At 38.6% G+C, this 24161-nt stretch overlaps 1 protein-coding gene and 1 pseudogene across 2 annotated transcripts in view; one reads left to right on the top strand and one right to left on the bottom strand.

Moving 5' to 3' along the window:
* Window positions 1-7606: 7606 nt before the first annotated feature.
* The window catches only part of ANKRD45 (ankyrin repeat domain 45), a 40441-nt gene continuing 23886 nt past the window's right edge, over window positions 7607-24161 (bottom strand). For both annotated transcript variants that reach the window (XM_043485456.1, XM_043485455.1), the window contains exons 4-6: window positions 23604-23698; window positions 20973-21111; window positions 7607-8215 (exon numbers count right to left, since the gene is read on the bottom strand). In XM_043485456.1, the coding sequence (XP_043341391.1) occupies window positions 8184-8215; window positions 20973-21111; window positions 23604-23698 (266 nt within the window). In that variant the 3' untranslated portion in view covers window positions 7607-8183. The remainder of the gene's footprint in view (window positions 8216-20972; window positions 21112-23603; window positions 23699-24161) is intronic.
* On the top strand, window positions 13838-14249 carry LOC122452099 (annotated as a pseudogene).

The raw sequence follows: 24161 nt of genomic DNA, 5'->3' as shown, positions 1-24161 counted from the left end.
GGAAACAGGTCAAAATTGAGTCCTATTGGTTAAGGATGGGGGTGCAGAAGGATGTGAATAACCTAAAAACAAAGGAAAAAGACAAAAGTTGAGTTCTGATCATATGGTAGCTTTGAGTGAATTAGAAAAAGTTCCTCTTGCTAACAATAGGGCACACAGCTTAGCACGTGAATAACAGGCTGATTTCAACCCCAGGACCCAACCCACCCCCTCAAGCTGCTGCCTTTGGGTGGGACCTTTTCTGCATAAATAGATATGAAGGTCCTGAGGACTCATTCTCTTTTTCTCTCCCTTGCAGCTACCCTTAACCTAAAATTCCTAGAGGTTCCTGAAGTATCCCCAATAATTTCTGGATCTTTGCTTTGCATCTGTTGGGTCTGAAAGTCACAGTGATTCTGACGTGAAGTGGAAGATGGCCCAGAAATGGGATTCAAAACACTTATCTTGAAACCTGTCCCTCCAGCAGCACCTCACATCCTCGGCACCTTCACAGCCTACTACCCAAGTTGTCAGGACAGCCTTGCTCCCAAATCAAGTTCTCCAAACTTTCATAACCAGCAATACCTTCAGCCAAGGCTAAGCAGGTTCAGAGTTTAAACCAAGGTGAAGGCACTGAAAATCACATAACATGCTCAGCTCTGCATCTGTTTGCCACGGACAGTACTGCCAACTGATATCACACTGAAAGCTATTTCCATGCCTAATTCCTATTGGTTGCTTCCCAACTTACTTTCATTCTGATTGGCTACAAACATTATGCCCACCCCCAATCCAGAAGAAGCTTAAGTGTCCCCAGGGAAACTTGCATTTCTTAATGCTCAAGCTATGTCTATACACATAACTGTTTTAACTGATTTTCTTTGCCTGGTGTAATGGCTGAAGTGGTCATTGACCATGTAGATAGAACTTCCTCCTATATGGTTTAATATATACTCTGGTTTTCTTTCTTCAACCTTAATCCTTTTCAACTGCCTTGTCTCCCCTCTGACTTTTTCATTCATCCTTTTCTATTTTCTCTTTTTCTGCCTCTCCTTTCTTTTCCATGGAGTTTCTCACTCCCCCCTTTCTCCTTAACTCCTCTTTGTCATTGGCTTTTGGTCCTTGATTTGAAGAAGCCAAAAGCCAATGACAAATAGGCTACATAGGACATTCTTCATAGGACAAATGCGTCCCAAATTCTGTGATGCCCAATGTGATTTTTTTTTTTACGCCAAATCTGATCATTAAAACCAAATACAGTATAAATTTAAACAAATGAACCACTTATTAATCAACCTGTAGTTTACTTTGAAGAGAGTTATTCTGTGACAATGAAATTCTACTCTCTCATTCCTGTGCCACACTAATCAGGGCACCGAGGATAACACCACCAAAATGAGATGACTTCGTCTATCATCGATCTTCTCCATCACTGTATCAAGGAAATTCTGACACATAGAAGCCCCAATTCCTTCTTGAGACTAAGTGGTTTCAGTCAACAGCTCTATGTCTGCCCTGACTGCAACAACCACCACTAGCACTCACACACCATTCTCCCAAAATATTTCCTTTACAACGTTTTGTTGCTGTTGTCTGGTGTAGTTCTTTTATGTCACTGGACCCATTCCTACCATAAATCCTGAGGACTATGCTTTTCTAAAAGCTGTCTTGTACACAGGCTGTCTCCTGAAAGACCCATTCCTTACTCATTCCCAACCTGCCCTTATTGAGCCTTTCTGGTTACCAAGTTCACTACTCTTTCTCCCATATTCATCTTAACCTCATCTCTATTGCTTGTCACCTTGATTTCTCTCCTAAACTGTCATGCCTCAGATCACTCTGAGTAATGTCCCTCCAGTTCTGTCTAGTTCTTATCCCACTGCTATCCCCTCAGGCTCACTGGGTTCACCTAGAACCTACAAGTAAGAGTCATGCAGTTTTTACATTTTAAAAGTCAGATTCTCCATGGCTTTTGGAAAAATACCCATACCTCAAGAAACCCCAAACAAAATTCATAGACTCAGCTCTAGATTACATATGGTTCTGAGAGCTAGAGATAGCACATAACTAGAATACACAGAGGTGACCAATTTCTCTCACAACAATATTTCCCATAAAGCTAAAAAAAAAAAAAGGCAATAATAAATTTATATTTCACCTTTTTTGGTATAGTACTTTCCTTGGTGACTCAGATGGTAAAGAATCTGCTTGCAATGCAGGAGACCCCTGGTTTGATCCCTGGGTTGGGAAGATCTCCTGGAGAAGGAAATACAACCCACTCCAGTATTCTTGCCTGGAGAATTCTATGAACAGAGGAGCCTGGCAGGCTATAGTCCATGGGGTCACAAAGAGTCAGACAGAACTGAGTGACTAAAACTTCTACACTTCTGATTTGTGGTAAAGCCAGTTGAATACTTTGATGATTTTGAGAGTTGAGAACTGAGAGGCTTCCCAGTCAGTCTCACCCAAACTCCATCTTCTAATGAGAGACTACCCTGTCTGACAGAGACAGGCACAAAACAGGTTTGTTAGTCATAGCTCTCTGTCCCCCTAACACTATGGTTGGTTCAGAGCATGAGACTCAAGACCAATCAGATGATGCCTTGATATATATATGTGTGTGTGTGTGTGTGTGTGTGTGTATACTATTATCGAGAGACAGCTGGTCTCTTTCCATTTGACTTTAGCTGTGGTGATAACCCCTAGTGCAGCTACAGGCCATCTTTCCAGCTGCACTGAGAAAGCCCACCTCAAGTCTGAAGCTGAGCAAAGCCTTTTTGAGTCTGAACACTTCAATGACATACCACCTACATATCACTGAGGTCTTGGTCAATGACCTCACAATCCTGCCTCAGATTTTTATCTTTTCCCAGCAGCCACCTCTTAGTTTGATAACTTTTTGCCATCTACAAAGGCTAGGAATGAGAACTAATTTTATTTTCAAGTCTAGCAAATACTGAATCCTTTGTATTTCTTTTAAATTTTATTTGAAAACTGAACTGTTCCTTTTAGGCTCATTCCTCTCCAATTTTAGTAGGAGAATACAGGTGGCAACTGAACACTATTTGGAAAAGTTCTGAGCAGGATCACTGAGTTCATCACTTGGATGAAAGTGTGGCCAAACTTACCACCATCACGTAAGAAAGGTACCTTTTCTCTAGCTTCTAATAACATTTTCCTCTCTTTCCTAAAAATTCCCACTACAAGCCTCCCGTGCATGAGTTTGTGCTCAGTCGTGTCCAACTTTCTGCGACCCCACAGACTGTAGCCCTCCAGGCTCCTCTGTCCATGGAATCTTCCAGGCAAAAATACTGGAGCGGGTTGCCATTCCCTTCTCCATGGGATCTTCCTGACCCAGGGACTAAACCTGGGTCTCCCACATTGCAGGCAGATTCTTTACCGAGAATTCTGAGCCGCCAGGGAAGCCCCAAGAGCCTCCCAGACAGCCTCAAAGATTCTGCTAATAATCTAAGGCTCTGCAGGCTTTCACTAACACTCTCCTCTAGCCCATTCCGGCTTCTGTCTACTACCCAGTCCCAATAGGCAATGCCATATGTTTTAGGGTTTGTTATGTGGATTTCTCACTTCCAGGTTCTAGAATTTATGTGTTATAAACTGCCGCATAACAAACAGACACAAACCTTAGTAGTTTAAAACAACAATTATTTATTTGGCTGAAATCTACAATTTTGGCATGGCTCAACAGAGGCTTGTCTCTGCTCCACACAGCACCAGCTGTGGTGGTTCAACTGGAGGATCTGCTTCCAAGACGACTCACGCACATCACTGATGACTGCTGGCTGGAGCTCAGCCAGGGCTATGAGCTGGGCCTCAGTGCCTGTCCATATAGTCTCTCCACAGGTTGGTTTCCAAGAGCCAGCATCTCAAGAAAACTAGGTAGAAACTGTATCATCTTTATCTTTTATGATCTATGAAAGTCACATAGTTTTACTTCTACTGTAGTCACAGGCCTGCCCAGGTTCATGATGAGAGAACAGAGACCCACCTCTCTATGTGAGGAATGTCACGATCACATTGTAGAAGAGCAGCGGGATGAGAGATGCGACCATCTTAGAAAATGCAATCTATCACAAATTAGATGAAACATTGGGATGGACTGTCAGCCTTTCACAATTATGGTAACCTAAGTAGCAGCCTGACTGCTTTAGCTTAGCCTAGAGCAATATATCTCAAAGGCTAGACCATATGCCAGTTGTAATTCACTATATAAGTTCCCTCATACATGGCAAAATGAAAAACATAGAAGTCTATACTAAAAGTTAATTTATTCAATTTTAAAGACTGAGCCTTATACTGAGGTCATATCTTCCCATTTTTTCTGGCATTAATATTTCTTTTCTTTTATTAAATGATAGTCATAGCAGACATTAGCTGTTTTCTTAATGATGTCATACCAATCTCCTCCCCCTCCTCTTTTTTTTTTTTTTACAGTTTTCCAATCAATGAAAAAACACAAAAGCCTAAGGAACTACCATCTAAAAGTAATCAGAACACTCTTATGTACCTTTTGTTTTACTACCTCTTAAATAATGTGATTTAATTTACTAGTATGTGCCTTGAAATAGTAATTAATTACTCTGTGGGTTTTCAAAGTCATGCAGCTACCTGAGTAACAGCTCAAAGTCATGCAGCTACCTGAATAACAGCTCAAACAGGATTCAGACAGGATTCAAAAAGTATCAGGACCTTTGACACTCCTGTAAATATACCTATAATTCAATGTAACATTAGGTCACAAGATACACCATGTCTCTCAAAACTTACTAAAATTACAGATCTATAGATATAAACATATATTCAGACCCTCACATTAGTGAAATGCTTAAAATGAGATTCAGGAATTCCTTGATAATCACCAGGATCACATGACTAAAAAGTAATAGGAGACTCAAGAAGAAAGCTTAGAAATAGAGAACAAACTAAATACACAATCGTAATTCTGGATGTATGTGTGGCTTGTCTTCTGGAAGAGCAGAAGTTGACATGGGGCATTGGCACAGCAAAATATGGAGGCAGGATTCAGGAGTCATTTCTATAAAGGTGAACAAGCTCTATAAGTGAATGAAGACTAGTGAATTCTATGAATAAGGTGGTGCCAAAATTATTATTCACTAACTTACTATGTTACAGGCTCTTTGAGAATGAAGAAAAACAAGACAAAGTCCCTACCCTGAAAAAGCTCATAGTTGGGACTTCCCTGGTGGTCCAATGGTTAAGAATCCTCCTTGTGATGCAGAAAACACTGGTTCGATCCCTGGTCAGGAAACTAAGATCCCACATGCCTCAGAGCAACTAAGCTTGAGTGCCATAACTATTGAGTCCATGCACAACTAGAGAGTCCATGTACCACAACAAAAGATTCCGCATGCTGCAACTAAAACCTCATATAGCCAAATAAACAATTAAATATGCTTTTTTTTAAAAAAAAAAAAAAAGCTTATAGTTCATATGTGAACAATTACATAGAATATAGTACGGAGCTATTAATGCTATGGGTGCCCCAAAGGATTAGCTCTTACTAACATTGGGGATAGAGCTCACGGAGTAGAGAACTGCAGATTGCTTTGCCAAGGGTTGGGATTGACTTTTTTCAGCTTTATTGAGGTACAACTGACAAGTAAAATTGAAAGATAGCATTGACTTTCGAAAAGTTCCCCTATCTTGAAGCAGGATGAAGAGGAGCTGGTGTCTCAGCCCACTCAGGCTGCTGTAACAAACCCATCATAAGGTTTGTTGTACCTTATGAACAACAAACATTTACTTCTCATACTTCTGGAGGCTGGGAAGGCCAAGTTCATGACGCCAGCAGACTCTCTTGAATCTGCCTTCTAGATGGATATCTTTTTGCTGTAACCTCACATGGTGCAAGGAGCAAGGGAGCCATCTAGGGCCTCTTATATAAAGGGCCTGATCAGCAGCCTCACTGACCTTATCACCTGCTAAGGCTTCACCTCCTAATACTTTCACAGAGGGCATCAAGTTTCAAAATAGTAATCTGGAGGGGGGACACAAACATATAGCAGCTGCTGAAAAGAGAAAAGTAGTCTGTAAGAAAGTAAAGGAACCATAATGACATAAAAATGCCAATGTGAATTTCAAGAACAAGATATAAAGATAAAGAAGAGAGTTTATTTTCTACTCGGTCTTATCTAGGAATCTTTGAAGTGAGATTCAGAAATCCTTTCTTCGTCACTAGAACTACATGCCTGGAAAACAGTGTCATATTCACGATCAAGGCTCAGAAAATGTAGAATCAGACCAGGAAGGACAAAAATGGCATCTGGCCTTTGCCCAAATTATTGCTGTGCTTAAAGGGAATAGACTTCTCACAATCTACAATATTGAGAGAATGGCACAAACACTGGTCTCCTTTTTTGCACTACTCCATGAACACCCACTAGATCTATCAATGAGGGGGCTGAGAGGCACTGCTCTCCTCTTTTGCTCAAGGCAACTAAACCTGAATAGCTCATACATTAAAAAAAAAAATCTCAAAACTTTTACATTTGTGATACAGTGTTATCTCAGAACTGTGCCTGAGAAAATGTCAAGTGACAAGGAATTACTGAATTGCTCATTTCTTTTTCTTCCCTTCAACAATGAAAAACTAGCTTTTAGGGTGGGACAAAGAAGAGAATAATTTTCTTCCTATAGAACTTTTCCACTTCCGTGTCTCTTATTCTGTAAAACCACTACAACATTATAAAGTAATTAGCCTCCAACTAATAAAAATAAATGAAAACAACAACAGCAAAAAAGAACTTTTCCAGAAAGTCACAGAGTAGCAGAAGGTTCAGGGGCTCTTAGACAAACTAGAAAAAAGACAAATTCAAATCACTAATATGAAACCAACAATTATATTTAAAATCTAAGTGATATAAAACAGAAGGAAAATGACATGTAATACAATTAGGGGACAATAGAGGATGAGATGGTTGGATGGCATCACTGACTCAATGGACATGAGTCTGAGCAAGCTCTGGGAGTTGGTGATGCAAGGGAAGCCTGGCATGCTGCAGTCCATTGGGTCGCAAAGAGTCGGACATGACTGAGCAACTGAGCTGAACTGAACTGATTGCCAAACCTACAGATTGGGGAAAGACAGAAGGAGGTTAAAGAAACAAGAAGATTTACTAAGAGACCACGTGTATGCATGCGTGCTTAATCACTTCAGTCGTGTCTGACTCTATGTGACCCAGTGGACTGTTGCCTGTCCATGAGATTCCCTAGGCAAGAATACTGGAGTGGGTAGCCATGTCCTTCTCCAGGAGATCTTCCTGACCCAGGGGTCGAACCCACACCTCTTACCATCTCCTGCATTGGCAGGTGGGTTCTTTACCCCTAGCACCACCTGGGAAGTCCACTAGGAGACCACATCCCACTTTAAAGGTGAATTTTATTTTGGAGGTAAGAAAGTAATATTTATTTTTTTATTTTTATTTTTTATTATTATTATTTTTTCCATTTATTTTTATTAGTTGGAGGCTAATTACTTTACAATATTGTAGTGGTTTTTGCCATACACTGACATGAATCAGCCATGGATTTACATGTATTCCCCATCCTGATCCCCCCTCCCACCTCCCTCTCCACCAGATCCCTCTGGGTCTTCCCAGTGCACCAGCCCCGAGCACTTGTCTCATGCATCCAACCTGGGCTGGTGAGCAGAGGACTCTCATCTGAACCATCCTTAATATTTCCTTGCTCCAGAATGTCATCCCATAGCTTTCCTTTTGAGGAAGGGAGAACAAATTTTTCCTCTGGAAATGGTCAATGTGTCTTAAAAAAAAAAAAAAATCCCTCAATTGAAGAGAAATTCCATGCCTCAATTACACAGAAAACTGTCAGATTCTCTAAGCAGCTTTTATAACTCCCATCTGGTCTTTGTGAGTGACTCATACTCAAGTGTTCTCTGGAAGGAGCACGTGGAACTCACATTAAACTGACTTGCAAGGGCAGAGGCAAGGCCAGAAAGCCTGGACATAAGCATGCTGAATGAGATAAAACAAAACAAGCATGATTTAATTTCATATTTAAACATTTTTATAAAACCCCACATCTATTTTCTTAACTTCAGTGAGCACAGATAGGTTTGCTTTTATAGATATAGAAGACAATGTGGCCTGTTATTAAAACACATACTCAATAGAAGGTATGATCTTGACTTCTTTTCTGACCGTGGCTTACTGTACAGATTTGGCACTTTTCACTTGACCTGAAAGGAAGAAGATTTTTAAATTACATTTAATTAGCATGCTACAGAAAACAAAAATGAAGCCAGTTTTTAAAATACTGGCCATGAAATAAATCCGTATATCCAAGCCTGAAGCAGTCATTAATGAAACCCTGATGTTGGTAGGTCAATTCTCCCCCAACCTTTTTCTTTTCCCCCAATATTTAAAGCTGTGAGGTTATACTTCTCATATAAACAGTATTACTGTTCCTAATTGAGCCATTTCAGTAAACTGCTTAACCTCACATGTCTGCACTTTCTTCAGTAAAACAAAGGGGTCATTTCACAGGTTCCATCAAGATCTAATATGAAGGTGTAAGATACTGAGGTGCTCGGAGGGGATACAGAGGACCTGGGTAAAGAGGTCTGCCATACAGCAAAGTGATTCAGAGTGCGTGTGTGTGTGTGTGTGTGTGTGTGTGTGTGTGTGTGTGTGTGTGTGTGTGTGTGTAAAGAGGTCTGCCATACAGCAAAGTGATTCAGAGTGCGTGCGTGTGTGTGTGTGTGTGTGTGTGTGTATAAACAACTTTTTCATATTCTTTCCCATTATGGTTTCTTACAGACTATAGCACCCTCTGCTATACAACAGGACCTTGTTGTTTATCCATACTATGTATAATAGTTTGCATCTGCTAATTCCAAACTCCCAATTCATCCTTCCCAAACCCCCTCCCCCACCTTGACAAACACAAGTCTGTTCTCTATGTCTGTGAGTCTGTTTTTGTTCTATAGATAAGTGCATTTGTGTCATATTTTAGATTCCACATATAAGTGGTAACATCATGGTATTTACCTTTCTCTTTCTTACTTCACTTAGTATTATAATCTCTAGGTCCATCCACGCTGCTGTAAATGGCATTAATGCATTCCTTCTCATGACTGAGTAGCATCCCATTGTGTGTGTGTGTGTGTATGTGTATACCACATCTTCTTTATCCATTCATCTGTCAATAAACATTTAGATTGTTTTCATATCTTTGCTATTGTAAATACACTGCTATGAACATAGGGGTGCAGGTATCTTTTTGAATTATAATTTTTCTGGATGTATACCCAGAAGTGAAATTGCTTGATCATATGGCAACTCTATTTTTAGTTTTTTGAGGAACCTACATGCTGTTTCCATAGTGGTTGCACCAATTTACATTCCTACAACAATATAGGAGGACTTCCTTTTCTCTGCTCCCTCTCTGGCATTTCTTTCTTGTAGACCTTTTATGATGGCCACTCTGACCAGTGTGAGGTGGTACCTCATAGTTTTGATTTGCATTTCTCTAATAATTAGTGATGATACACATCTTTTCATGTATCTATTAGCCATCCATATGTCTTCATTGGAGAGATGTTTATTTAGGTCTTCTGCCTTTATTTTGATTGGGTTGTTTGCTTTTTTTGGTGTATGATCTTTTTTATGTGTTGCTGGATTCAGTTTGCTAGTATTCTGTTGAGAATATTTGCATCTAATTTGTCAAAAACAATGGCCTATAATTTTCTTTTTTGGTGGTATCTTTGTCTGCTTTTGGTATCTGGGTGATGGCAGCTTCATAAAATGTCTTTGGGAGTGTTTCCTTCTCTTCACTCTTTTGGAAGAGTTTGAGAAGGATTTATGTAAGTTCTTCTTTGCATGTTTCATAGAATTTTCCTGTGAAGCCATCTGGTCCTGACTCTTGTTTGTAGACAGTTTTTCATTACAAATTGTATTTCACTTTAGAGATTGGTCTGTTCAAATTATCTATATCTTCTTGATTCAGTTTGGGTAGGTTATATGTTTCTAGAAATGTGTTCTTTTTTTCTAAGTTGTCCCATTTGCTGGCATATAATTGTTTACAGTATTCTTTCATGGGTTTTTGTGTTTCTGCAGTATCAGTTGTAATTTCTCCTCTTTCATTTCTGATTTTTTTTTTTTAAGATCATCTCTCTTTTCTTCTTGGTGAGTCTGGCTAGAGGATAGTCAATTTTGTTTACTCTTTCAAAGAACCACTCTTAACTTTATTGATTTTCTATTGCTTTTTAAATTTCTATCTTATTATTTCCTCGCCGATCTATATTATTTCCATTCTTCTGCTGACTTTAGGTTTTCCTTGTTCTTATTTTTTCTGTTTTAAGCAGTAGATTAGTTTATTTATTTCAGATTTTTCTTGTTTCCTGGAGAAGGCGTGTATCACTATGAACTTCCTTCTAAGAACTGCTCTTGCTGCTTCCCACAGATTTTGTATGGCGGTGTTCTCATTGTCATTTGTCTCAAGGTAGTTTTTTAATTTTCTATTTGATTTCATTGCTGACCCATTCCTTTTTTAGTAGCAGGTTGCTTAGTCTCCATATTATTGATTTCTTTCTTTTCTTTTTCTATGGTTGATTTCTAGTTAAATGAAATTGTGGTCAGAAAAGATGCTTGAAATAACTTGTATACTCTTAAATGTATTCAGGCTTGTTTTGTGCCCTAGTATGTGGTCAATCCCAGAGTATACTCCATGTGCACTTGAAAAGAATGTGCATTCTGTTTTTCTTTGTTTGTTTTTGGATATAATATCCTGCAAAAAATCAATTGCCTGTTAAATTTTGGCCTCCCCAGCAGCTCAGCAGTAAAGATTCTACCTGTAATGCAGGAGACACAAGTTTGATCCCTGGGTCAGGAATATCCTCTAGAGGACAACCCACTCCAGTATTCTTGCCTGGAGAATCCCATGGACAGAGAAGCTTGGCAAGCTAAAGTCCACAGAGTTGCAAAGAGTCAGACACAACTGATGTGACAACACACATGCACACACAGCATGTTGAATTTTATAATTTAGGATCTCTGTTGCCTTACTGATTTTCTGCCTGGAACATGTATTCATTGGTGTGAGTGAGGTATTAAAGTCTCCTACTATTGATATATTCCCATCAATCTCTCCCTTTACATCTATTAGTATTTATTTTATGTATTTGGGTGCTTCTATATTGGGTGGATATAGCCTCTTCTTGTATTGTTCCTTTTATCATTATATACTATCTTCATTTTTATCTCTCTTTACAACCTTTGAAGTCTATTTTGTCAGATATGAGCATTGCTACAACCACTTTCTTGTCATTTCCACTTACATGAAATATCTTTTTCCATACCTTCACTCTCAATCTATGTGTGTCCTCTGCCCTAAAGTGGGTCTCTCATATGCAACGTATTCAATTGAGTTCAGTTCAGTCACTCAGTCATGTCCGACTCTTTGCAACCCCATGGACCAAAGCACGCCAGGCCTCCCTGTCCATCACCAACTCCCGGAGTTTACCCAAACTCATGTCCATCTAATCGGTGATGCCATCCAGTCATCTCATCCTCTGTCGTCCCCTTCTCCTCCTGCCCTCAATCCCTCGCAGCATCAGGGTCTTTTCCAACGAGTCAACTCTTCACTTGAGGTGGCCAAAGGATTGGAGTTTCAGCTTCAGCATCAGTCCTTCCAATGAACACCCAGGACTGATCTCCTTTAGGATTGACTGGTTGGATCTCCTTGCAGTCCAAGGGACTCTCAAGAGTCTTCTCCAACACTACAGTTCAAAAGCATCAATTCTTCAGCACTCAGCTTTCTTCACAGTCCAACTCTCACGTCTATACATGACCACTGGAAAAACCATAGCCTTGACTAGATGGACCTTTGTTGACAAAGTAACGTCTCTGCTTTTTAATATGCTGTCTAGATTGGTCATAACTTTCTTTCCAAGGAGTAAGTGTCTTTTAATTTCATGTCTGCAATCACCATCAGCAGGGATTTTGGAGGCCCCAAAAATAAAGTCAGCCACTGTTTCCCCATCTAATTGCCATGAAGTGATGAGATCAGATGCCATAATCTTAGTTTTCTGAATGTTGAGCTTTAAGTCAACTTTTTCACTCTCCTCTTTCACTTTAATCAAGAGGCTCCAAATTAAAATTAAAACTAAATTAATTAAAAGACGCTTCCTGACCTGCATACAGGTTTCTCAAGAGGCAGGTCAGGTGGTTTGGTATTCCCATCTCTTTCAGAATTTTCCACAGTTTGTTGTGATCCACACAGTCAAAGGCTTTGGCATAGTCTATAAAGCAGAAGTAGATGTTTTTCTGGAACTCTCTTGCTTTTTCGATGATCCAGTGGATATTGGCAATTTGATCTCTGGTTCCTCTGCCTTTCCTAAAACCAGCTTGAACATCTGGGAGTTCATGGTTCACGTATTGCTGAAGCCTGGCTTGGAGAATTTTGAGCATTACTTTGCTAGCGTGTGAGATGAGTACAGTTATGCAGTAGTTTGAGCATTCTTTGGCATTACCTTTCTTTGGGATTGGAATGAAAACTGACCTTTTCCAGTCCTGTAGCCACTGCTGAATTTTCCAAATTTGCTGGCATATTGAGTGCAGCACTTTCACAGCATCATCTTTTAGGATTTGAAATAGCTCAACTGGAATTCCATCACCTCCACTAGCTTTGTTCATAGTGATGCTTCCTAAGGCCCACTTGACTTCACATTCCAGGACGACTGGCCCTAGGTGAGTGATCACACCATCGTGGTTATCTGGGTCATGAAGATCTTTTTTGTATAGTTCTTCTGTGTATTCTTGCCACCTCTTCTTGATATCTTCTGCTTCTGTTAGGTCCATACCATTTATAGTGAGCCCATCTTTGCATGAAATGTTCTCTTGGTATCTCTAACTTACTTGAAGAGATCTCTACTCTTTCCCATTCTATTGTTTTCCTCTATTTCTTTGCATTGATTGCTGAGGAAGGCTTTCTTATCTCTCCTTGCTGTTCTTTGGAACTCTGCATTCAGATCGGTATATCTTTCCTTTTCTCCTTTGCTTTTCACTTCTCTTCATTTCACAGCTGTTTGTAAGGCCTCCTCAGACAGCCATTTTGCCTTTTTGCATTTCTTTTTCTTGGGGATGGTCTTGATCCCCGTCTCCTGTACAGTTTCACAATCCTCCGTCCATAGTTCATCAGGCACTCTATCAGATCTAGTCCCTTAAATCTATTTTTCACTTCCACTGTATAATCATAAGGGATTTGATTTAGGTCATACCTGAATGGTCTAGTGGTTTTTCCTACCTCTTCAATGCAACGTAGTATAGGCTCTTATTTTTTTATTCAATCTACCATTGATGTCTTTGGATTGGAGAATTAGTCCATTGACGTTTGAGATAATTATTGATATGTATGTATTTATTACCACTTTAAACTTTTTTTTTCTGGTGACTTTGTATTTCTTCTTTTTCTTTTTCTTTTAGCTTTTCCTTTTGTGGCTTGATTTCTTTTGTATTATTCTTGTGCTCTCTTCTTTTTGGTTTTTGTGAATCTATTGTATTTTTTTGATTTGTGATTACCCTGGTTTTCAGTATGTTAACCCCTTCCTATATCTACTTGCTTTAGACTGGTAGTCAAATAGGTTCAAATATATTCTAAAGAAAGTATCATTTTCTTACTTTCCTCCCCCACATTTTATGATTTTGATGTTCTATTTTACATCTTCATGTTTATCCTTTTGCTGTTCATTGCAGTTATCATCACTTTCACAGAAAAAAATTATTTCATTTTTAAAAATCTGTGTACTGCTCTCTTCCTCAGCTCTGCATACAGAAGTGGCAGCCATCTCCTACTTGGCATCATGGCTGCCCTCAGACCCCTTGTGAAGTCCAGGATTATCAAAAAGAGGCCAAGAAGTTCATCTGACACCAGTCAAATCAATATGTCAAAATTAAGTGGAACTGGCAGAAACCCAGAAACACTGACAACAGGGTGTATGGGAGATTCAAGGTACACATCTTGATGCCTGATACTGGTTACAGGAGCAACAGGAAACCAGAGCACATGCTGCCTAGGGGACTCTGGAAGCTCCTGGTCACAACATTGAAGAATTTGAAGTGCTGCTGATGTGCAACGAATCTTACTATGCTGAGACTGCTCACATCTCCTCCAAGAACTGAAAAGACTGAAAAGCCATTGTGAAAAGAGCAGTCCAGCTGCTTATTAGAGTCAGCAATCCCAACATCAGGCTATGCAGCAAATAAAATGAATAGACAGCTCATGTACACATTGTGTTTGTGTTAATAAAACCATGAAACTCAGCAAAAAAAAAAAAATCTGTTACTGACTCATTTAATTTATTTCCACCTGTGATTTGCTCTTTCCTATAGATTCTTGCTTCTTTTCTATTTAGAGACGATCTTTCAGTATTTCCTTCAGAACAGGTTTGGTATTGCTCTATTGTTTTACATGTCTGAGAAACTCTTGATCTCTCCTTCTATTTTAAATGATAATCCTGCTGGGTAGAGTATCCTAGATTGCAATTTTTTCCTTTCAGGACTTTCAGTATATCTTGCCATCAGTGGTAGAGCATTTGACTGCAGTATATCTTGCCACTCCCTTCTGGCCTGCAACATTTCTGTAGAGAAATCAGCTAATAGCTTTATGGAGATTCCCTTGTAATTAACTCCTCAAGAGTTGGACATGACTTAGCAACTAAACCACCACTTTTCTCTTACTGCCTTTAGAACACTCTCTTTATTTTTAACTTTTGCCATTTTAATTATGTTTTGATGTAGGTCTGTTTGAATTCATCTTGTTTGGTACCCTCTGTGCTTCCTATACCTGGATATCTGTTTCTTTCTTTAGATTTGGTAAGTTTTCAGCCATTAGTTTTTAAAATACATTTTTCATTCCCCTTTTTCTTCTGCTTCTGGGACCCCTATTATGTGTAGGTTGGCACACTTTATCACTGACTCAATGGACAAGAATCTGAGCAAACTCTGGGAGATAGTGAAGGACAGGGAAGCCTGGCGTGCTGCAGTCTATAGGATAACTAAGAGTCAGACATAACTTAGTGACTGAACAAAAACAAAATAATATAAAGGTCTTTTTATATTGCTTTCATTTTTTTAAAATTTTTCTTTCTGTCTGCTGTTCTGACTGGGTGAAAGTATGAAAGTCGCTCAGTCGTGTGTGACTCTTTGTGACCCCATGGACTATACAGTTCATGGAATTCTCTAGGCCAGAATACTGGAGTAGGTAGCCTTTCCCTTCTCCAGGGAATCTTCCCAACTCATGAATTGAACCCAGGTCCCCTACATTGCAGGTGGATTCTTTACCAGCTGAGCCACAAGGGAAGCCCAAGAATACTGGAGTGGGTAGCATATCCCTTCTCCAGCAGATATTCCCAACCCAGGAATCAAACTGGAAGATTTCCATTATTTTAACTTGCAGATTACTTATTCATTCTTCTACATAATCAATCTGCTACATATTGCCTTACATTCAGTTTTTATCTCAGCAAATGAATTTTCTATTTTTTTCTTGGTTCTTCTTTATAGTTTCTAGTTCTTTTTTTTTTACAGTAATCTGCATTTCTAATGAAAGCCCTGTTTAATTCATTCAGCATTTTCATTATTTCCTTTTTTAACTTGGTGTCTCTCTTGATCTTTCAATCAAAGATTAAAAATGGGAGTGATTCCTCTTATTCTTCATTTTACTTATATTTCTCTTACTCTATGAGTTTAGGAGAAACAATTATCTACTGTGGTCTTGAAGGGCTATTTTTATGTAAAAGTGTCCCTACGTAGCTTGTGTCTGTTTAATATTTTTGGTACAAGGGCTGTTTTTTAGTATGGATGCCTGCAGCATCTTTCCTCAGTGTGTGCTGGCCATTATCCCATTGACAGAAGGTATGACTGATGATGTGGTGACCATAGCCTGCACTGGATGCTGAATGGGGCCTCTTCTTTGCTCTGTGGTTGTCACAGCACTGTTAGAGTCAGGGTCTGCTCCCTAGTTGTTAGAAAAGAAGTCCCCAGATCCATTTCTAAGCTTCACTGTGAGGCAGGCAGGATTGGAGTGCTCCCACTGCAAGAAGAGTCACTGAGCATTCTTCCATTGGAGCTGTTCACCAGGGAGCACACTCGGTGGTATCGCCTGTCACCCATTGTGGGGGCTCACAAAGAACACTATTGCACACATTACGCTGGGCCCCACCTCCACTGTGGGAGTACAGACAATCAGCCCTGTGTCCCTCACACACTATGTTCACAAAGCCACTAATGCAGATCCACAGGCGCCAATTCACTGCAGTCAAGCACCGGGGCCACAGTAGTTGCACGACTGGGAGATATGGAAGCAGCCCAGACCCCAGCCCCACTTTCATGAGCATGCACACACAAAGCCCACAGCTGCTAAAGCCAGACCTATCCCAGCCACAGGAGCACCCACTATCCACTTGCATGTCCCAGAGGCACTGAGTTACAAAGCTAGCAACAGTATTGTGGATCATACAGCCATTGGGGAGAGGGCTCTGCTTTCAACTCTGCCTCTAAGTGTGGGCATCCTTCCATACCCGCAGAGTTCACACAGGCAGCTCTGAGAAAGAAGCACCTATGGCAGACCCCACCACCCCCTTCACTCCTGCATTAACAATTGGGTTTAAAGGGTGGTGCAGGCCAGCCATGAGACTGTCAAAAGTGAGGCTGCTATGATGGGCCCTGTCCTTCCTTTTGTACACCTCTTAACAATGGCATTTCACTTCTATGGCAGGCTGAGCTTCTTCCACGTACACCTCTGGTTTTGGTCCATACAACACTCTAGCCCCTTCAGCTTGTTTTCACAAGGCTAACCCCAGTTCTTTCCCCAAGTCTGTCCTCTGAAGCTTGAGTTTCAGCACACAGCCTATGCGCATACCAGCAGGTACATGTCTCTGACTGGGGACTGCAGCAAGGTAGTACAGGCCCTCTGTGCTTGTTTCTCTCTGTTCTGCCTGCTACAAACTGACTGCTGTGTTTTCCTCCAAACCTCTGAAGTTCCCTTTCTGTCCTGGGTGATCTCACGGCCAGTGTGACGACTTCCTAGGGCATGGGTACCTTTCCTCTTTTGCAGTTCTCTCCCAGGGACACAGATCCTGTCCTGCTTTCTTCCTTCTTTTTCTCTTATCCTACCCAGTTACATGGAGATCTTCCCTGCACTTCTAGGTTTTCTGCCACTTCTGACATTTTCTGCCAGTGTTTAATAGTTATTCTGTGATAACTGTTCCACAAGTAGATGTATTTCTTATGGATCTGTGGGAAAAGGTGAGCTCCATGTCCTTCTATACCACTATCTTGATTGAAGCCTCTGCAATTCTTTCCCAGAGGTGATAAGGGAAAGAGAAGTGATTGTTGGGCCAGACTAACAATAGTGATAGTTCAGGGAAAGGTGGGAATTGACTGTATAAGCATCTTGACCATCTCCTTCCTGGACTACACAGGTCTCACTCCCTCTGGTCTCTTCTGCCTCCAATCCATTTTGCAAGGAAACCCAGATTATTTTCCACTACTTAATCCCGCATTTTTCCTACTCCAAACAAAGCCTTTAATGGCAACCCGTGGCCCTGAAAGTAAAGCCCAAACGTCTAAGCTTATAATTCAGTACTTTTAATAAAATGATCACAAGCTAACTTTCAACCTTATTTTCTACTCTTCCCTAATTCAGACTCAACTACAATCAGCCATAAGGGTACTGACCACTTCCCTATTTCCATATTTCAATTTTTCATCATCATACTGTGCTTTCATTTCATAATTCCCTATATACTCCACCCTGGCTACCTATCCTTCTAGGAAATTCCTCTTTCTTCATGATGCTTTCTCTTTATGTTTAGGCCTCCCTGAATTACACAGCATTTAGCTTATCCTTTCAAGTATACATGTTTACTCACAAACTGGGTGATGGACTCCTGAAAGACAAGAACAATGTAAAGGTATCTATTTCCCTTCAGGGACCTAAGAGAGTGCAGTGGGTATGCTCATTCAATATTAGATACAGATGGCAAGGGACAGTCTGTCATACTACTGAGGATACATTCAGTACCTCAACTTTTGAAAAACCACAGTTCCTTCTGATAAACATAAATATCTTAGGTATTGGGTTTTCACATTCAAAAGAATGAAGTTGTTTCCTACCTGACACCATAAACAAATAATAACTTAAAATGAATCATAGACATGTTTAGACATAAGGGTCAAAAAACTGTAAAAGTCTTACCAAAAAAAATAAATAAATAAAAGTAAATCTTGGAGACCTTAGACAAGGCAATGTTTCTCCAACATGACACTGAAAGCACAATCAACAAGAGGAAAGATAGATAAATTAGATTTCATCAAACTTAAAAACTTTTGTGCTTCAAAGAACACAATTAAGGAAATGAAAAGATAATTCACATAATGGGAGAAAGTATTTGCAAGTTATATACCTGATAAGAGCCTTATACCTAAGATATACAAAGAACTTTGACAACTCATCAATAAGAAGAAGAATACAAACATGTGGAGACTAAACAACATGCTGCTAAAAAAACCAATGAGTCAATGAGTAAGTCAAAGAGAAAAGCAGAGAATACCTCAAAACAAATGAAAATGTAAACACAACTTTGCAAAATCTACAGGCTATAGAAAAGGAAGTTCTAAGAGGAAAGTTTAAAGCAATACAGGAATACATCAAGAAACAAAAAATATCTCAGATAAACAACCTTCTTTTAACTTCACATAAAAGAATTAGAAAAACAAAAAAAGCCCAAAGTCAGCAGATGGAAGAAAAAAAAAATCAGAGAGGAAATAAATACAATAGAGACCAAAAAACTATAGAAAAGATCAATGAAATCAGTAGTTTTTTTAAATAAATAAAATTGATAAACCTTTAGCCAGACTCATCAAGAAAAAAAGAGAACCCAAACAAACAAAAGGAAATGAAAGAGGAGAAATAACAACTGATATCACAGAGATATAAAAAAGTCATAAGAGAATATTATGAACAGTTACATGCCAACAAACTGAACAAACTAGAAGAAATGGTCAAATTTCTAGAAACATAAATCTTCAAACACTAAATCAAAAACAATTTGAACAGATCAATCAGCAGTCATGAAATTGAATTTTTAATTTTCAAAACTTCTAGAAAGCAAAAGACAGAACTGAATGTCTTCACAAGAATTTTACCCAACATAGAAAGAAGAGTTAATTCCTATCCTTCTCAAACTATTCCAAAAATTGAAGATGAGGGAATACTCCCCAATTCATTCTTTGAGGCCATCATTATCCTGATACCAAAACCAGTCAAAAATAACTTCAAAAAAAAGAAAATTACTGGTCAATATCTCTGATAGACTATATCTCAGAAAGTCTTGTCAAATACTATATACAATTACTTACATGTGGAATCTAAAAATTTTTTGCAAAAAACAATGCATGTAATAAAACTAATAGACTCACAGATATACAGGACAAACTAGTGGTTACCAGTAGGAGGGGAAAGACAGGAGGGGTAAAATAGGGGTAGAATAGTAAGAGATATAAACTACTATGCATAAAATAAACAAGCAACAGGGATATACTGAACAACATAGGGAAGTATAGTCATTATTTTGCAGTAACTTTAAATTCTATTAAAATATTGAATTACTATGTTGTATACCTAAAACTAATATATTACAAATCAAGTATATAGTTCAATTAAAAAACAAGGATGACAACTCAACTTAAAAGAAGGCAAAGGATTCAAAAAGACATTTCTCCAAAGAAAATATGCAAATGGCCAGCAAGCACATGAAAGAATGTTTAACATCATCAGTAATTAAGGAAATGCAAATGGGAACTACGTTAAGATACTTCATACCCACTAGAAGAGCTAAAAAATATTTTTAAGATAATAACAAATATTGATAACAATGTGGAGAAAATTGGAATCCTTATATATATTGCTTATGAAAACAGAAATTTGGAAACAATTTGGTAATTCCTCCAAAGGTCAGAAATAGAGGTACCATGTGACCCAGCAATTCCCCCTCAAAATACAGACCCAGAGAAATGAAAACATGTGGCCACATAAAAGTTTGTACACAAAAGTTCACAGCAGCATTATTTATAATAGTCAAGTGAACAGAAACTCAAATGTCTAGTAATGAATAGATAAATTTGAATCCACACAATGGACTATGATTTAGCAATAAAAAGGAATACTGACATATATTACAACATGATGAACCTTAAAAACATTATGCAAAGTGAAAGAAGCCAGACACAAAAGGTGACAGACTGTATGACTCTCTGAAATGTTCAGAACAGGCAACCCATAGAGATAAAAAGTAGATTAGTAGTCGCCAGGGACTTGTGGAACCAAGGAATGGGTAGTGACTACTAACGGGTATGGTGTTTCTTTGGGGGTAGTAAAATGGAGAAATTATGCAGTAAAATTAGACAGTGAAAATATATCGAAAACCACTGAATTGGACATTTTTAAATGGTGAATTTTATGGTATGAGAATTCTATCTCAATAAAGCTGATAGCTTTAAAATCTTAGGTACACATGCCACCAAGATTCTGACAGTGTACCTTCTCCAATGACAGTACAGTATTCCCACAACAGGCTTTTCAAACTATAGACTTTCATCACTGAAAAAACAAAATTTTTTTCAAATTCTGCCTCTCTGTCTCCTTCAAAGGCATGCTTTCTGGTTGAAAATCATTAGTCAAAACCATAGCAAATTACATAAAATTAAATGATTAGTGACGGTAATAAGATTAGTACTAGACATTCTCTATAGAAATAACTCAGTCATTATTTTTAGCTATTAATATTGGAACTGAATGAAACTGAGTTATGGATTAGAGCTTATAATAAGGTTAATGGTTACTTCATGAAGATTGTTGAAATCTGATTATCTCAGAAATAACAACACTGAATCTAATTTTTATCCAATTGCAATTCATTTTTATCCAAAACTTACGTGGTGTAGCCATTTTCGTGAAGATAGGAGTCACAATATCTTCCAATTGCTGTTTCTGCTCAAAGAGCTCATTAATGGAAGCTTCCAAATGGGTTTCCAACCACTCATTTTTTACACGGCATGCACTGAGGAGGATATTCTAGAGACAGAAACAAGGAATTTACTTTCCACTTGTTTATTTAAAAAAGAAACTCTATATTATCTCTAAACCAGCACTGTGCAACAGAACTTTCTGTGATGATGGAAATGGTCACAGAAATATCTGCACGGTCTAATACAGTCACCATTAGAGGTATATAGCCAGTGAGCGTTAGAAAAGTGGCTGGTGTGATTGAGGAGTTGAATTTTTAATTTTAATTAATTCTAATTTATAGTCACATGAGGCTAGGAGGTACTGTATCTGCCAGAGCAGCACTAACACTAGTGAAATGTGTGTATAATGAAACTCATTAATCTAGAGTCATGATGCCTTGGGCCAGTCTACATCCTCTCCCTATTTATTTATTTTCAGTGAGCTCTGTATGGCAAATAGATGGGGAAACAATGCAAACAGTGACAGACTTTACTTTCTTGGGCTCCAAAATCACTGCAGATTGTGACTGCAGCCAAGAAAATAAGACACTTGCTCCTTGGAAGAAAAGCTATGACCAACCTAGACAGCATATTAAAAAGCAGAGACATTATTTTGCCAAGAAAGGTCTGTCTAGTCAAAGCTATGGTTTTTCCAGTGGTCATGTATGGATGTGAGAGTTGGACTATAAAGAAAGCTGAGTGCCGAAGAATGATGCTTTTGAACTGTGGTGTTGGAAAAGACTCTTGAGAGTCCCTTGGACTGCAAGGAGATCCAACCAGTCCATCCTAAAGGAGATCAGTCCTGGGTGTTCATTGGAAGGACTGATGCTGAAGCTGAAGCTCCAATACTTTGGCCACCTGATGTGAAGAACTGACTCATTTGAAAAGACCCTGATGCTGGGAAAGATTGAAGGTGGGAGGAAAAGGGGACAACAGAGGATGAGATGGTTGGATGGCATCACCAACGCAATGGACATGAGTTTGAGTAAACTCTGGGAGTTGGTGATAGACAGGGAAGCCAGGCGTGCTACAGTCCTTGGGGTCGCAAAGAGTTGGACACGACTGAATAAAGAGTCAGACATGACTGAACAAAGAGTCGGACACGACTGGACTGAACTGAACTGAACTGAACTGTGATAAAAGTGTTTGCAAAAGTTAGAAAAAGTAGGTGTGCACTTCATGCAACTCAACAGACAATGCCAATATTTATTCCTTCTCAGGTGATTCACAGGAGGAAGAAGTGCAAGAAATGCAAAATGAGCAAAACCTCACTGAAAACCTTTCAATTTGCACTTCAAAACCATCTCTTTGCACATGAGCAGCAAACTGCTGGTATCTGATTTAAGATGTTCATTATTCTATGATTTGTAATAATAAGGAGACATGAATAAATTTATTACATGTCCTGTCCATATTATTAAATAAGCAACATTATTTGAAGAAGTACAAAGAATGAAGTGGATTTGTAAAGATGTCCATAATATATTATTTAAAGGAAAGGAGAAAATTAAAGAATAATTTGTATAGTATGATCCTATTTTTATAAAAGCAAAATCTCTTATATTAATAAAACTATATGTATGCATATATATATTTATATAAGTGAAGGAAAAGTATACTGAGATTAACACAAAATTGCTATTAGAATCACAGGGTAATAAGATTCAACCGGGTAAAAAGAAAATTATTAAGCCTGCTTTAGATGCTTTGCTTTTAATCTAACCATTAGTATAGGTACATAATATTTTCTAGCTCAAATAATCAAATACTTAAAAACTGAAATTAAAAAGGTTTTTATAGTAACTAGTTTGAAAAACAAAGCACTGTTTGTGGCAGAAAGATTGTTTTGCAAATCTAATAGATACAACAGCTCTTCTAATAGCATTCTATCTATACTTTATTTCATAAGAGATTTTGTAAAATGTTTTACAAACAAGTGAAATGTGTGTCTTATCATGTTCTCAGACTTGCTGATGTCTTACACTTTTAGCAATAGCTAATTCTTTTCCATAAGAATTAAAAGTCACAGAAAATTCACACAATGTCCTGCCCAGAAATGAAAGAAATAATTTAAAACCCAAACACATTTCTAATACCTTTAGCATACCTTTTTTTTAGTGTACATCAAAAGAAATTAACTAGTTCACATGTAGTACTTAGTATATGGCAAATGTGGCAAGCTGGCTTTACAATTAGCTATCTTTACACCTGTGTATTTTTCTGTTATGTAAATTTTGATACATGAAAAAATAGGCAGTGTATATAAGTATACATGTAAACATATAGACCAAAATATACGATGTATATGTAAGTTTTGAAGCAAACTAATGAAACGAGTATCAGTGGACCCCACTAATTAACAGAAGAACAAGAACACTGCCAGTGCTATTAATGCTGTTTCTGTCAGCAGTTTAATAAGAAAGGGAAAAAAAGGAAGGAAGGGAAGGAGAACAGAGCAGTGAGGACCACCACCTACCTCTAGTGCTTAGTGTAGGAGTTAGATACAAGGGGCAAAAATCTCAAAAGACTTCAGAACAAAATACAAGCACAGTGTTGTACCTTGTCTTCCTTATAAAGCTTCCCTGGTCCCTTTTCTGTATCTGTAACAGTTGCAGAGACCTTTGCAATATATTTTTTCAGTGCCAGCCTTGCTTCTGAAAGAACAGGACAGTAAAAACGCTTAACCATAAGGCAAAGACCAAAAAAATTCGCTCAACAGTTTATAATGTAATTTTATAAATCTAGAGCTTTATAAAGACTGTGTAGATTTATTACAGTTTTCCTTGGGGAAATTCAAGAAAGATAACACTTAACTAACACAGTGATTTGGGGTACTCACTATATTCGTGTGTGTGTGTGTGTGTGTGTGTGTGTGTGCGCGCGCGTGCACGTGCTCAGTCACTCCATCGTGTCTGACTCTTTGCAACCCCATGGACTACTGCCATCACACTCCTCTGTCCATGGAATTTTCCAGGCAAGAATACTGGAATGGGTTGCCATTTCCTACGCCAGTAGAACTTCAATTGTGCTAAAATTTTTAAAGAGCAAATAAATACAAACTGTGATACCAAAGAAACTATAGTCAAAATATCTACTCTGGAAAGTGAAAGTCAAAGT

The sequence above is a fragment of the Cervus canadensis genome, chromosome 13 (assembly GCF_019320065.1).
Source record: "Cervus canadensis isolate Bull #8, Minnesota chromosome 13, ASM1932006v1, whole genome shotgun sequence".
Classification (NCBI taxonomy): domain Eukaryota; kingdom Metazoa; phylum Chordata; class Mammalia; order Artiodactyla; family Cervidae; genus Cervus; species Cervus canadensis.
Note: the sequence above shows the minus strand (reverse complement) of the source record. Positions and strands in the feature narration are given on the sequence as shown.